Genomic DNA, 16,498 nt, shown 5'->3' with positions numbered 1-16,498 from the left:
TTCCAGAGTTTAGCAACTCTAACCCTTTCCATAGTTTAGAAACCTAACCCTGACCCTTTTCCATAGTTTAAACTCTAACCCTGACCCTTTCCATAGTAGTTTAGAAACTCTAACCCTTTCCATAGTTTAGAAACTCTAACTCTAACCCTTTCCATAGTTTAGAAACTCTAACTCTAACCCTTTCCATAGTTTAGAAAAACCTAACCCTTTCCAGAGTTTAACTCTAACCCTTTCCATAGTTTAGAAACTCTAAACCCTTTCCATAGTTTAGAAACTCTAACCCTAACCCTTTCCATAGTTTAGAAACTCTAACTCTAACCCTTTCCATAGTTTAGAAACTCTAACTCTAACCCTTTCCATAGTTTAGAAACTCTAACCCTTTCCTAGAAACCCTTTCCATAGTGTAGAAACCCTTTCCTAACTCTAACCCTTTCCATAGTTAGAAACTCTAAAACCCTTTCCATAGTTTAGAAACTCTAACCCTTTCCATAGTGTAGAAACTCTAACTCTAACCCTTTCCATAGTGTAGAAACTCTAACTAACCCTTTCCATAGTGTAGAAACTCTAACTCTAACCCTTTCCATAGTGTAGAAACTCTAACTCTAACCCTTTCCATAGTGTAGAAAAACTCTAACCCTTTCCATAGTGTAGAAACTCTAACTCTAACCCTTTCCATAGTGTAGAAACTCTAACTCTAACCCTTTCCATAGTGTAGAAACTCTAACTCTAACCCTTTCCATAGTGTAGAAACTCTAAAACCCTTTCCATAGTGTAGAAACTCTAACTCTAACCCTTTCCATAGTGTAGAAACTCTAACTCTAACCCTTTCCATAGTGTAGAAACTCTAACCCTTTCCATAGTGTAGAAACTCTCTAACCCTTTCCATAGTGTAGAAACTCTAACTCTAACCCTTTCCATAGTGTAGAAACTCTAACTCTAACCCTTTCCATAGTGTAGAAACTCTAACTCTAACCCTTTCCATAGTGTAGAAACTTTCCATAGTGTAGAAACTCTAACTCTAACCCTTTCCATAGTGTAGAAACTCTAACTCTAACCCTTTCCATAGTGTAGAAACTCTAACTCTAACCCTTTCCATAGTGTAGAAACTCTAACCCTAACCCTTTCCATAGTGTAGAAACTCTAACTCTAACCCTTTCCAGAGTTTAGAGACTCTAACCCTAACCCTTTCCATAGTATAGAAAATGAATGTTGGTGTATTTATAAATGACTCAGGTTCTGAGAAACGTGGTTCCTCTAACTGCCTGCGGTGGGCGATTATTCCCAGACAATGCATGTGCATAATTGCTTACTTGGTTCAAATTATTGCAGGAAGACAATTGGAATTTTTCCAAAGCAAGTCTAATCAACCATTACCCCTCGTTGGCTCCTTTAATTCTTAGAAAGTCACATTCTCCCATTTTGTCATTAAGTGTTGACAACTGATGCCAAATCATCAACGAGCTGCGGTAGAAGTTACTGATACACAGATCCATCGCCTCTACTATGTTCTAATAGACTTCATACTGGTCGGTCTGTGATAGCCAGATGCCATGACAACATTACATTATTTTAGGAAATCAAAGCTACTTCAGATCCAACCAAAATATAAATATACCGTCTTCTAATGATTGTTTTCCTGTCACTTCAATATAAAGACAACATGGAAGTCGTCTATGTAGAATCATCTCTGTATTCCTCAACAGATTTTTAAATTGTTATTGCAGATTTGAGAGTGGTTTTCCTACCATCCCCGCCCCTCAGCTTTACAGCAAATCAAGTGGCGCCTGCCAATTTATTGTTTTTCTAATTAAGTATTAGGCCTGTGTGAAATGGTTATTAAATGTCAATGTAGTCTGCTCAAGGCTGTTCCACAAGAGACTGCTGTAACTAGAGTTTAGTCCCTCTGTGAAGAAGTCTTTATACAACAGTAATAAGTGCCTTTCACTGGTAGCTAGCCAACCATAATGGCTGCAGAACTCCTCTGTAATGGGGAAGATTACAGGGCAAAGGGTTGAGCTAACACAATCGGACTGACAGGAAAGAAGAAGTGTGGAGGAAGTTTTTTATTTATTTAACCTTACGTAAAAGAACTGAGAACTTTTTTAGCCATTTTATTGTGATGTAACATGTCTGAAGAGTGACTGCTAGCTCTCTCTCTCTCTCTGGTCTCTCTCTTGTGCTCTCTCTGGTCTCTCTCTCTCTGGTCTCTTCTCTCTCTCTCTCTGGTCTCTTCTCTCTCTCTGGCCTCTCTCTCTCTCTCTCTCTGGTCTCTCTCTCTCTCTGGTCTCTCTCTCTCCCTCTCTCTGGTATATTCTCTTTCTCTCTGGTCTCTCTTGCTCTCTGTTCTCTCTCTTCTCTCTCTCTCTGGTCTCTCTCTCTCTCTCTCTCTGGTCTCTCTCTTCTCTGTCTCTCTCTCTCTAGTCTCTTCTCTCTCTGGTCTCTCTCACTCTCTGGTCTCTCTCTTCTCTCACTCTCCCTGGTCTCTCTCTTCTCTCTACATCTGGTCTCTCTCTCTCTCTGGTCTCTCTCTTCTCTCTCTAAAATTGTAACTACTATTTAAGGACCTTAAGGGTTCTCTCTGGTCTCTCTCGCACTCTCTTCTCTCTTTCTGTGGTGTCTCTCTTCTCTCTCTCGCTGGTCTCTCTCTTCTCTCTCAATTTCAATTACAATTTAATGGCTTTATTGGCATGGGAAACATAGGTTTACATTGGCAAAGCAAGTGAAATAGACAATAAACAAAAGTGAAATAAACAATTCAAATTTACAGAAATAATTACACTTTTCAAATGGCAAATTATGTGCAAATAGTTAAAGTACAAAAGGGAAGATAAATCAACAAAAATATGGGTTGGAAACAAAACAGATTTCCTCTCTCTCTCTCTCTCTCTCTCTCTCTCTCTCTCTCTCTCTCTCTCTCTCTCTCTCTCTCTCTCTCTCTCTCTCTCTCTCTCTCTCTCTCTCTCTCTCTCTCTCTCTCTCTCTCTCTCTCTCTCCCTCTCTCTCTCTCCCTCTCTCTCTCTCCCTATCTCCCTATCTCCCTGCATGAAGTTGCTCTCTTTCTCTCTGTGTGAGTGGAGGCTTTTAGTTTAGTTAATTGTCTCTGTGTGAGTCCGTATTAGCGAGGTGGCTGTCTCAGAACTTGCAGACAAGTCATTAGTGCTCCGTTGCTGAGGCGTGGTAATGCAGTAGAGTTATCATCACCATGGAAGCATCTTCTCTGAGTCCCACTCAGTGTTGAGTTGTCCTTATTTTGTCTAATTCTCTCTGATCATCAGGGTTCATGTGCTCTAAACTCCTGGTGTAGCTTGTGTAAGCCAGCATCTCCGGGTTAAACGCACAGGAATAGTAGTCTATTAAGTTCACTATAAATACAGCCATCATACTATACAAAATAATTAGAGGTGAAGTCACCAGTATTATGCAAAAATATGGTAAACATTTAAAAATGCTAAATTGTAATGTTGTTTATTTTTGTATTGCTCTAATGACTTTGGTAATGAAGTTGCTGAAATTCAGGTGAATTAGACTCATTGGGGCATGAACTGGCCTGGAGAGAGGGAGGAGGGGAGGGAGGGGAGAGGGGGGGAGGGGAGGAGGAGAGAGAGGGGAGAGGAGAGGGGGGAGGGGAGGGGAGAGAGAGGAGAGGAGAGAGGAGAGGAGAGGAGGGAGGGGAGGGGAGGGGAGGGGAGGGGAGAGGGAGAGGGGAGAGGAGAGGAGAGAGAGAGGGAGAGGAGAGGAGAGGAGAGGAGGGGAGAGGAGAGGGGAGAGGAGAGGAGAGGAGAGGAGAGGAGAGGAGAGGGAGGGGAGGGGAGGGAGGGGAGGGGAGGGGAGAGGAGAGGGAGAGGGAGGGGGAGAGGAGAGGAGAGGAGAGGAGAGGAGGGGAGGAGGAGAGGAGAGGAGAGGAGAGAAGAGAGAGGAGAGGAGAGAGAAGAGAGGAAGAGAAGAGGAGAGGGGAGAGGAGAGAGAGAGAAGAGGAGAGGAGAGGAGAGGAGAGGAGAGGAGGAGAGGAGGAGGAGAGGAGAGGAGAGGAGAGGAGAGGAGAGCAGAGGAGAGGAGAAGAGAGGAGAGGAGGCATTAAAACCTATGTAAGTAGAAACAAAGTAGAAAGCGGTCTGTCATCAGATACGTCATCAGAGCACAACAGAACATTGTACTGTCTACACTTGGTTTGTTGTTTATATAAAACATGTTTAATTAAATCTATTTAATCAGAACTAAAGTTGTGTTTCTAAGGATTCCACGATGCCATTAGCATTTACGGCTTGGACTGCAGGTTTCTGATCCTTTTTTTTGCGTGGATTCCGCAAGTGCTAGCTGGCTGTACTACAGACACCTGTCGTTGTCGTGGGAAAGACTCGTTGTTATCTTTTCATAAAACAACTGGTTGCAGTAAAGAGTCAACCTGGATACTAAGGAGATCCTGGGGGAAATCAATGAGCACCAACAGCTTTACGCTACGGAGGAACAACATACTCCATCACGAAAAGATCCAACTACCTCACAATAGTATTTTAACCCGACAAAGAAAAAGAAAAACAGATGAATCGACATGTAGAGTTTATGTCATCTCATCATTGATGAGAATGTCTCAGATGACAACCGAACTGACATCATATTCATTAAGCACCACCGCATATGTTGAATTGGTCAGATTACCAGAATATAGTTCATTTCCCCCCACCTTCTGATGTTCCCAGAATATCTATGTTAACCAAGGGGTTTTTAAATGTAATCTCAGTAGGTTAGAGAGAGGAAAAAGGGGGGAAGAGGTATTTATGACTGTCATAAACCTACCCCCCAGGCCAACGTCATGACACGTCTCTCTCTCTCTCTCTCTATTGTCGAGAAGTGTTTTATAATTTAATGTGTTTATTGTTTGTCTATCTTTTGTATGTATTTGTCTACAAGTTTCTATATGTTTACAACAACCAAGGGGAATATATCAGAATAGGGGCATTGGGGAATAATAACATATTGTATGGAATACATTTGTACTGTAGTGAAGCCGTCTCTAGAGTAATGCAAGGTCTCTTTCATGATCATGTGAAACGTCAATTCCTATGGAAATGCTGGGATGTGTTTTTCATTGATGTTAAAGGTAATTATGATGCAACTATGACGGTGATACGATATGGATTACAATTATCATCATGAATATTAAGGATGTACGCACTACATGTTACACACCTAGACACGCAACCATGCAAATTGACAAAGTTATTAATGATTTAGACATCACACATTATAGTCTTACTCTTATACAGATGTTGTACACACTCTCACTATATCACATCCAATATCATACACATCAACCTACTCAGATGTACTACACACATAAGATCTTGTCTCAATTTTCTAACATCTGTGGCGCTGGCTCACAGGCAAACAGGCAAGGGAATAAAACACATGTAGCTAGAACCTATTTCTTGAATTCTTTAGAATTCTTTTGTCATGGACAAAGAAACTCAAAAGGTGTGATGATATTTATTTTTAAGTCAATTAAAATGTGTGTGAAGTGTACACTTTTGTTTCACAGTAGATTTGTTTAAGTGTACACTTTGTTAGAAAAGGAATCTGTTTAAGACTTGATTTAGCATTAGATTTGTTTAAGACCAAGAAACACCTGATTTAAGAAATTAAGTGGGGTAGAAAAGGAATCTGTTTAAGACCACCAAGAAACACCTGATTTAGCCCACTGCATTAGTTATTAAGTGGGGTAGAAAAGGAATCTGTTTAAGACCACCAAGAAACACCTGATTTAGCCCACTGCATTAGTTATTAAGTGGGGTAGAAAAGGAATCTGTTTAAGACCACCAAGAAACACCTGATTTAGCCCACTGCATTAGTTATTAAGTGGGGTAGAAAAGGAATCTGTTTTAAGTCATTAAGTGGGGTAGAAAAGGTTTAAGCCCAACTTAAAGCCCACTGCATTAGTTATTATAATTACCCTTTCATTAAAAAGAGGATAAGACCACCAAGCATGATTGACTGTGATCAGCAAGAAACACCCCTGGAGAGCAGCTCTCCATTAGTTTTGGGGGTAGAAAATGAATCTGTTTAAGTCATATAAAACCTAGGGAAAATCACCTGTCGTTTGGGTATCGTTATGTTATATATGCCCTCCTATTGTTGAAATGTTTAGATAAAAAAAACATTGTTTCAAACACGCCTGCAGACACACACACACACACACACACACACACACACACACACACACACACACACACAGACACAGACACACACACACACATCCCTCAGACACAGACACACACACACCCCGAAAACATTGTCTTGAAACACAATTGCATACACACACAAACACACACACACACGCACACGCACACGCACACGCACACGCACACACACCCCAGGATAGATCAACTGCAAACACATGCTTTAACATACACGGATGCACTATCTTGTTAAATAAACACTAACTCTAAAGTGTGACAGCTTCTATATGCAACTATATGCAAACATTAACACTCTAAGGCGTGAGAACGGACGACAGGATGTCCTGACAGGATGCCCATATATGGGCACTCCTTAGAGCACTTGATAACTGCCCTGACAGGATGCCCATATATGGTCATACACCACGTGACCCATGACATAGGGTCATAAATTTGATGTGTGCCGTCTACTGTATTCTCTCTTGGGTCAGTCAAATACTAATATACTAATACTCTTAGTAAAAGTATTTATCTTCAACTCACAGTCTGTGAATTCTATTCGATTAAATAGATTGAAATTGTACGTTAAACATCACATCATAGGCAAAAGATATGTGTTGCATACAAACCCGAAGTGGATGGCCAGCAGAGATAGGATGGGATGGTCTGTGGGTGGCCAGCAGAGATAGATGGGATGGGCTGTGGGTGGCCAGCAGAGATAGATGGGATGGGCTGTGGGTGGCCAGCAGAGATAGATGGGATGGGCTGTGGGTGGCCAGCAGAGATAGATGGGATGGTCTGTGGGTGGCCAGCAGAGATAGATGGGATGGGCTGTGGGTGGCCAGCAGAGATAGATGGGATGGTCTGTGGGTGGCCAGCAGAGATAGATGGGATGGGCTGAGGGTGGCCAGCAGAGATAGATGGGATGGGCTGTGGATGGCCAGCAGAGATAGATGGGATGGTCTGTGGGTGGCCAGCAGAGATAGGATGGGATGGGCTGTGGGTGGCCAGCAAAGATAGATGGGATGGGCTGTGGGTGGCCAGCAGAGATAGATGGGATGGGCTGAGGGTGGCCAGCAGAGATAGATGGGATGGGCTGAGGGAAGCTGAGGGTTGGGATGTGGAATTGGAGACAAGTGGGAGTGGAGCTGCTATGTGAGAGATGGTCAAAGGTAAAAGTTACAAAAAAAGGTACAAATAAATATCATTAAAAGCTTGTTTGAATGACACTGAGGGGCAGTGTTTTTACAACTAAGGTCGGTTTGCCTGAGGCTGATGCCGTGCAGGTGTTTGTACACATGCATATACACACACTCTTATTCAAATAAACACACACAAGAACACACACATACATGTAATAGTGCCAGACATGCACACAAACATATACAGTTGGCATGGCTGTTATGATTTCAGTTATCGTTGATGTCCTTATTTAATTAATACATTTTTTACAATTCTTTTCATCTTACATTTTTGTGTTGTTTGCTGTTTTCTTCTGTTTTTTCCTTTTTTCTCATTTGTTCATTCTCTTGGTTGTTGGTGCGCTGGGGGTTCTTGGGGGTTCTTGGGGGTGGGGAATGTAATTAATTGTATTTTTTATTTTTATTTTTTCTTCTTGGCGTGGGTATTGTGTTTCAGATATTCAATGAAATAAATGATAATAATAAAAATAAAAATAACCTATGTTAGCCATCCACAGAAAAATACTGAACCTGTGGGTGGCACAGCAGAGACACACACACACTGTGGTGTGTAGAGATAGATGGGATGGACACACACACACACACACACACACACACACACACACACACCACACACACACACACACACACACACACACACACACACACACATAGGATGGGATGGTCTGTGGGTGGCCAGCGCAGATAGATGGGATGGGCTACATTGGACTCCACGGCTGATCTGATGGTCTCAGCTGGGAGGGAGGGATGGGAGGGAGGGAGGGAGGCAGGGAGGATGGGATGGGGTGGGAGGGAGGGAGGAGGGAGGGATGGTCTGAGGGAGGGAGGGAACATTACAGGTATGACAAAGCAAGGCCAGATCCAGCCTGACCTAGCTGAAGGCTTACAGCTGTCTCACTGTCTAACAGTATGAGCCAGAGCTTCCTGGGCTTTGTGAACTATACCATTTTGAAGAATGCTCGTTGTATACAATATGTAGGGCTGAAGATAAATATGTATGTTACATGTAAGTCTAAAACATCTCACATTAGTGTCCTGTCCACGTCTGTACATTATGCTGCCTCATGCTATAGAAACAGGACATAGGCGCCTTCCCTATGGACTGTTCTGGCTTGGGCTTACAAAACATCTAATAGTGTCTGATCAAGTCCAATAGGTTCCAGAAGAGTGTGTTTATTACATGGTCTTAACTCTGTACCTGAAGGCAGGTTCGAGACAGTTACCTGGTGGCTTCAATCACATCTCTCTCTTTCTCTCTCTAATCTCTCCATCCCTCTAATCTCTCTCTCCCCTATTCTGTCTCTCTTCCTCTTTCTCTCCCTCCTGACTCCTCTATTTAATTCTCATTTTTTACAATTCTTTTCATCTTACATTTTTGTCTCTTTGTTGACTGTTCTTCTTCTGTTTTCTCTCTCTCTCTTGTTTGTTCATTCTCTCTACATCCGTATGTTTCTGAGTCTCTTGGGGGTTCTTCAGTCTGCAGGTTCAAACCAGATTGTTTCTTGTATTTTTTATTTTTATTTTTTTCTTCCAGAGAGGGTATTGTGTTTCAGATATTCAATTAAACCAAATGATAAAAATAACAAACAAAATAACCTATGTTACTCAGAGAGACCAGATTGTTTCTGGCCACTCAGAGAGACCAGATTGTTTCTGACCACTCAGAGAGACCAGATTGTTTCTGACCACACAGAGAGACCAGACTGACCACTCAGAGAGACCAGATTGTTTCTGACCACTCAGAGAGACCAGATTGTTTCTGGCACACTCAGAGATTTGACCAGATTGTTTCTGACCACTCAGAGAGACCAGATTGAGGGAGCCACACAGAGAGACCAGAGGGAACATTTCTGGCCACTCAGAGCAAGACCAGATTGTTTCTGACTCAGAGAGACCAGATTGTTTCACTGTCCAACAGAGAGACCAGATTGCTTTCTGACCACCAGAGAACCAGATTGTTTCTGGCCACACAGAGACCAGATTGTTTTACATGTAAGTCTAAGAGATCTCAGATTAGTGTCCTGGCCACGTCAGACAGATGCAGCCTTGCTTAGAAACTGGCCACACAGAGAGACTATGGACTGCTTCTGGCCACTCAGAGACCAGATTGTCTTCTGGCCACTCAGACAGACCAGATTGTTTCTGTCCACTCAGACAGACCAGATTGTTTCTGACAGTTACCAGAGAGACCAGATTGTTTCTTTCTCTCACAGAGAGACCAGATTGTTTCTGGCCACTCAGAGAGACCAGATTGTTTCTGGCCCACAGAGAGACCAGATTGTTTCTGACCACTCAGAGAGACCAGATTGTTTCTGACCACTCAGAGAGACCAGATTGTTTCTGACCACTCAGAGAGACCAGATTGTTTCTGACCACTCAGAGAGACCAGATTGTTTCTGGCCACTCAGAGAGACCAGATTGTTTCTGACCACTCAGACAGACCAGATTGTTTCTGACCACTCAGACAGACCAGATTGTTTCTGACCACTCAGAGAGACCAGATTGTTTCTGGCCACTCAGAGAGACCAGATTGTTTCTGACCACTCAGAGAGACCAGATTGTTTCTGACCACTCAGAGAGACCAGATTGTTTCTGGCCACTCAGAGAGACCAGATTGTTTCTGACCACTCAGACAGACCAGATTGTTTCTGGCCACTCAGAGAGACCAGATTGTTTCTGACCACTCAGAGAGACCAGATTGTTTCTGACCACTCAGACAGATGTTGGAGGTGAACGATTGAGAGCTGGATCAGTAATACACTGATGGGGAGATGGGGAGGAAGGCCACATTCTCTATTAAACTAGCAATTGACCCCCCGCAAGTTTTATCTGGCATCGCCTTCAGTCTGCACGGTGGTTCTTGCTAGATGCATACATACACACACCCACATACAAACACACAAACACTCACACCCACACACAGACGAATACACAGCCCGTCAGAGCCCGAGTGGTTGTGAATAGCTCCGTCCAAACAGTAGCTCCAGCCTATTGATCTATCAGGCACTCTGCTAAAGGTCTCTTTGATCTCTTGATTATGTTTACAGTGAGTGAGCTGGCTGAGGATTTCTATAGATCCTCACCGTTTAATAGTGATGTCTTATGCGGGCTGTTTTGTGGGTTTAAATACAATGCACCCTAACTTTGAATTTCTCTCCATATGTCTGTCTGTGTCTCTCTCTCTCTGTCTGTGTCTCTCTCTGTCTGTCTGTGTCTCTCTCTGTCTGTCTGTGTCTCTCTCTGTCTGTCTGTGTCTCTCTCTCGCTCTGTCTGTTTCTATCTCTGTCTGTGTGGCTCTCTCTCTCTCTGTCTCTGTGTCTCTCTCTGTCTGTATGTGTCTATCAATGTCTATGTCCATCTCTGTCTGTCTGTGTATTTCTCTGTCTGTCTGTGTCTATCTCTGTCTGTGTCTATCTCTATCTGTCTCTCTCTGTCTATCTCTGTCTCTGTCTCTGTCTGTGTCTCTCTCTGTCTGTGTCTCTCTCTGTATGTGTCTCACTCTGTCTGTGTCTATCTCTGTCTGTGTCTCTCTCTGTCTGTGTCTCTCTCTAGTTGTGTCTATCTCTGTCTGTGTCTCTCTCTGTCTGTGTCTCTCTCTCTGGCTGTGTCTATCTCTGTCTGTGTTTATCTCTGTGTGTGTCTCTGTCTGTGTCTCTGTCTGCCTATGTCTATCTCTGTCTGTGTCTATCTCTGTCTCTCTGTGTCTCTGTCTGTCTGTGTCTATCTCTATCTATCTCTCTGTCTATCTCTGTCTGTGTCTCTCTTTGTCTGTGTCTCTCTGTATGTGTCTCACTCTGTCTGTGTCTCTCTCTAGTTGTGTCTATCTCTGTCTGTGTCTATCTCTGTCTGTGTCTATCTCTGTCTCTCTGTGTCTCTGTCTGTCTGTGTCTATCTCTATCTCTCTGTCTATCTCTGTCTGTGTCTCTCTTTGTCTGTGTCTCTCTCTGTCTGTGTCTCTCTCTGTCTGTGTCTCACTCTGTCTGTGTCTCTCTCTGGCTGTGTCTCTCTCTGTCTGTGTCTCTCTCTGTCTGTGTCTCTCTCTGTCTGTGTCTCTCTCACTGGCTGTGTCTATCTCTGTCTGTGTTTATCTCTGTGTGTGTCTCTGTCTGCCTATGTCTCTGTCTGCCTATGTCTCTGTCTGCATATGTCTCTGTCTGCCTATGTCTCTCTCTGTGTCTCTTTCTGTGTCTCTTTCTGTGTCTCTGTCTGTGTCTCTCTCTCTGTGTCTCTCTCTCTATGTCTGTGTCTCTCTCTGTCTGTCTCTCTGTCTGTCTGTGTCTCTCTTTGTCTGTGTCTCTCTCTGTCTGTGTCTCTCTCTGTCTGTGTCTCTCTCTGTCTGTGTCTCTCTCTGTATGTGTCTCTCTCTGTCTGTGTCTCTCTCTGGCTGTGTCTCTCTCTGTCTGTGTCTCTCTGTCTGTGTCTCTCTCTGTCTGTGTCTCTCTCACTGGCTGTGTCTATCTCTGTCTGTGTTTATCTCTGTGTGTGTCTCTGTCTGCCTATGTCTCTGTCTGCCTATGTCTCTGTCTGCCTACGTCTCTGTCTGCCTATGTCTCTGTCTGCCTATGTCTCTCTCTGTGTCTCTTTCTGTGTCTCTTTCTGTGTCTCTGTCTGTGTCTCTCTCTCTGTGTCTCTCTCTCTATGTCTGTGTCTCTCTCTGTCTGTCTCTCTGTCTGTCTGTGTCTCTCTTTGTCTGTGTCTCTCTCTGTCTGTGTCTCTCTCTGTCTGTGTCTCTCTCTGTCTGTGTCTCTCTCTGTCTGTCTCTCTGTCTGTCTGTGTCTCTCTTTGTCTGTGTCTCTCTCTGTCTGTGTCTCTCTCTGTCTGTGTCTCTCTCTGTCTGTGTCTCTCTCTGTATGTGTCTCTCTCTGTCTGTGTCTCTCTCTGTCTGTGTCTCTCTCTGTCTGTGTCTCTCTCACTGGCTGTGTCTATCTCTGTCTGTGTTTATCTCTGTGTGTGTCTCTGTCTGCCTATGTCTCTGTCTGCCTATGTCTCTGTCTCTCTCTGTGTCTCTCTCTCTGTCTCTTTCTGTGTCTCTTTCTGTGTCTCAGTCTGTGTCTCTCTCTCTGTGTCTCTCTCTCTCTATGTCTGTCTGTCTGTCTGTCTGTCTGTCTGTCTGTCTGTCTGTCTGTCTGTCTGTCTGTCTGTCTGTCTGTCTGTCTGTCTGTCTGCCTGCCTGCCTGCCTGCCTGTGTCTCTCTCTCTCTCTAGTAGACAATGTATTTCAGGCTTTCTACCCTTTTTCTCACTCTGCATATGTTATATTAAACCAGAGGAAGGTTCTTCGATTTTTTTTCGTACTACCAGCCTTTGTTCTTGGTTCGCAGGCTTATGTTTAATACATGAGGATTGGGAGACTTATTCGATTGTTGGCCTCTGCGCCTGTTATTCCCAGGCAGGGACTATTTTAAAGAGTTGCTTTAGGTCAGAAAATGCACCCTGGGATCTGTCGTCTCCCACCTCATGTGGTAGACTTTCTGAATAAGATTAGTATTTAGAACATGGAGGACTTGCCTTTGACTAAGTGATGTGGGAGGATTTGGTTCTATGGCCTTTATCCCAAACAAGGTGAATCCACTTTGGAGGACAAATGTGAAATGTGACGCACCATCCCTGGTGTCTGGGTTGGGGTCATTTCTGAATTGAGTTGGAAATTGGTCTTAAATTCCAATTCAATTCTTGAATTTGAATTGATTTTGAATTGGCCAAACCCCACAGCTGTTAATTCATTTAAATTCAAATGGATAATGTATTCCATAAATCACATTTATTTCTGACAGAATTTATAGTTACCAATACTATGTTGTTACATTCTTACATTTCATTTTTTTAAACAAATTCTTTAAAGTTTTAAATAATTACAGTGGTCTGAAAATATTGTTATATAATTGTGTAGGTTGTCTATAATAATTCATAATTCACTTAGATGTTATTAAATTTAAAAAAAATACACGTACTGTATATATCCCAGAATGCATTAAGTTAAAACACTCCAGAATGGAATGGAACAACCTAACATGCCATTACAAAAATACAGAGTTATCATCAACCTAATATTTGAAATAGTAAATGTATTGAGTTATTGGTCAAAGGAATGAGACTCGTATGTTACATGTCTCAGTTGAATTTATTTGAATTGGTTTTAATTCAATTCTACTTCCTTTAATTCCATTTCAATTCAAATTCAGATTTCTGTGGCCAATTCCAATTTCAATTCATGTCATGGGTTGATCCCAAGTAGTAGTGTTCTAGACCGAGAAGCTTGTACCTCTCTTTTTCTCTTTCAGTCTCTCGCTCTGTCTCTCGGTCTCTCTCTCTTTCTCTCTCACTCTCTCTCTTTCTCTCTCACTCTCTCTCTTTCTCTCTCACTCTCTCTCTTTCTCTCTCTGTCTCTCGCTCTCTTTCTCTCTCAGTATCTCTCTCTCTCTCTTTCTCTCTCAGTATCTCTCTCTCTCTCTCTCTCTCTTTCTCTCTCAGTCTCTCTCTCTCTCTCTCTTTCTCTCTCAGTATCTCTCTCTCTCTCTCTCTCTCTTTCTCTCTCAGTATCTCTCCTTTCAACCTCTCTCTCTCTCTCTTTCTCTCTCAGTATCTCTCCCTCTCTCTCTCTCCCTTTCAACCTCTCTCTCTCTCTCTCAGTATCTCTCTCTCTCTCTTTCTTCAACCCCTCTCTCTCTCTCTCTCCTTTCAACTCTTTCCCTCAGTCTCTCTCTCTCTCTCTCTCTTCAACCCCAGTCTCTCTCTCTCTCTCTCTTCAATCTCTCTCTCTCCTTTCTCCTCTCTCTCCCTCTCTCTCTCTCTTTCCATGAGGTGATGTTTTTCTACTTGGGCATTGATTTTGCTATCTACATTAGCTGAAATGTACCAATATACTTTTTGTAAAACATCTCTCCCTGTCTCTCTGCAGCTGGTACCACGTATATCTTCGGTAAGGGCGGGGGTCTGATCACGTATACGTGGCCTAACAACGAGAGGCCCAGCACGCGTACCGACCGTCTGGCTGTGGGCTTCAGCACCACCATCAAGGATGGAATCCTGGTTCGCATCGACAGCGCTCCACGACTAGGGGACTACATCATGCTACACATCGTAAGCTATTTTTTAGAATTCTACTGTGTGCCCTATAGCTTTTGCAAGTGCCATGCTCTACAAACTGAGCCACATGGGACTAACCATTCAGTCTACACTGTGCTCCTATCTAACCCTCGGCAGGGAGATGACATCCAGCACTACATTGTTAGTTTTACTACTAAATTGCCAGGTTTTCAGGGGCCTCTGTGTATTTACAGTGACTCCTTACTGTAGTAGTTCAAGTAATTTCCCTTCTCCCTGGTTTTAAACTGTTATTTCAGTTACTGATGCTTCTCCCTGGTTTTAAACTGTTATTTCAGTTACTGATGCTTTTCCCTGGTTTTAAACTGTTATTTCAGTTACTGATGCTTCTCACTGGTTTTAAACTGTTATTTCAGTTACTGATGCTTCTCCCTGGTTTTAAACTGTTATTTCAGTTACTGATGCTTTTCCCTGGTTTTAAACTGTTATTTCAGTTACTGATGCTTCTCACTGGTTCTAAACTAATAGTTCAGTTACTGATGCTTCTCCCTGGTTCTAAACTAATAGTTCAGTTACTGATGCTACTCCCTGGTTTTAAACTGTTATTTCAGTTACTGATGCTTCTCCCTGGTTTTAAACTGTTATTTCAGTTACTGATGCTTCTCCCTGGTTTTAAACTAATAGTTCAGTTACTGATGCTTCTCCCTGGTTTTAAACTGTTATTTCAGTTACTGATGCTTCTCCCTGGTTTAAACTAATAGTTCAGTTACTGATGCTTCTCCCTGGTTCAAAACTATTAGTTCAGTTACTGATGCTTCTCCTGGTTTAAACTGTTAGTTCAGTTACTGATGCTTCTCCCTGGTTTTAAACTGTTATTTCAGTTACTGATGCTTCTCCCTGGTTCTAAACTGTTAGTTCAGTTACTGATGCTTCTCCCTGGTTCTAAACTAATAGTTCAGTTACTGATGCTTCTCCCTGGTTTTAAACTGTTATTTCAGTTACTGATGCTTCTCCCTGGTTTTAAACTGTTAGTTCAGTTACTGATGCTTCTCCCTGGTTTTAAACTAATAGTTCAGTTACTGATGCTTCTCCCTGGTTTTAAACTGTTATTTCAGTTACTGATGCTTCTCCCTGGTTCTAAACTAATAGTTCAGTTACTGATGCTTCTCACTGGTTCTAAACTAATAGTTCAGTTACTGATGCGTCTCCCTGGTTCTAAACTAATAGTTCAGTTACTGATGCTTCTCCCTGGTTTTAAACTGTTATTTCAGTTACTGATGCTTCTCCCTGGTTTTAAACTGTTATTTCAGTTACTGATGCTTCTCCCTGGTTCTAAACTAATATTTCAGTTACTGATGCTTCTCACTGGTTTTAAACTGTTATTTCAGTTACTGATGCTTCTCCCTGGTTTTAAACTGTTATTTCAGTTACTGATGCTTCTCCCTGGTTCTAAACTAATAGTTCAGTTACTGATGCTTCTCCCTGGTTTTAAACTGTTATTTCAGTTACTGATGCTTCTCCCTGGTTCTAAACTAATATTTCAGTTACTGATGTGTTTCCCTGGTTTTAAACTGTTATTTCAGTTACTGATGCTTCTCCCTGGTTTTAAACTGTTATTTCAGTTACTGATGCTTCTCCCTGGTTCTAAACTAATATTTCAGTTACTGATGCTTTTCCCTGGTTTTAAACTGTTATTTCAGTTACTGATGCTTCTCCCTGGTTTTAAACTGTTATTTCAGTTACTGATGCTTCTCCCTGGTTCTAAACTAATAGTTCAGTTACTGATGCTTCTCCCTGGTTCTAAACTAATAGTTCAGTTACTGATGCTACTCCCTGGTTTTAAACTGTTATTTCAGTTACTGATGCTTCTCCCTGGTTCTAAACTAATAGTTCAGTTACTGATGCTTCTCCCTGGTTTTAAACTGTTATTTCAGTTACTGATGCTTCTCCCTGGTTCTAAACTAATAGTTCAGTTACTGATGCTTCTCCCTGGTTCTAAACTAATATTTCAGTTACTGATGCTTTTCCCTGGTTCTAAACTAATATTTCAGTTACTGATGCTTCTCCCTGGTTTTAAACT

General features: G+C 42.4%; 1 protein-coding gene across 14 annotated transcripts in view; it reads left to right on the top strand.

Annotated features, from left to right (window-relative positions):
- The window catches only part of LOC118378319 (neurexin-3b-like), a 778,567-nt gene that overhangs the window by 576,696 nt on the left and 185,373 nt on the right, over window positions 1-16,498 (top strand). For all 14 annotated transcript variants that reach the window (XR_008141146.1, XR_008141145.1, XM_052524146.1 and 11 more), the window contains one exon: window positions 14,273-14,454. Coding sequence is in view for 12 of the 14 variants with exons in the window: in XM_052524146.1 (XP_052380106.1) it covers window positions 14,273-14,454 (182 nt within the window). In the remaining 2 variants the exon portion in view is untranslated. The remainder of the gene's footprint in view (window positions 1-14,272; window positions 14,455-16,498) is intronic.

This window comes from Oncorhynchus keta, chromosome 8 (assembly GCF_023373465.1).
Source record: "Oncorhynchus keta strain PuntledgeMale-10-30-2019 chromosome 8, Oket_V2, whole genome shotgun sequence".
Classification (NCBI taxonomy): Eukaryota; Metazoa; Chordata; class Actinopteri; order Salmoniformes; family Salmonidae; genus Oncorhynchus; species Oncorhynchus keta.
This window is presented reverse-complemented; position numbering and strand designations above follow the sequence as displayed.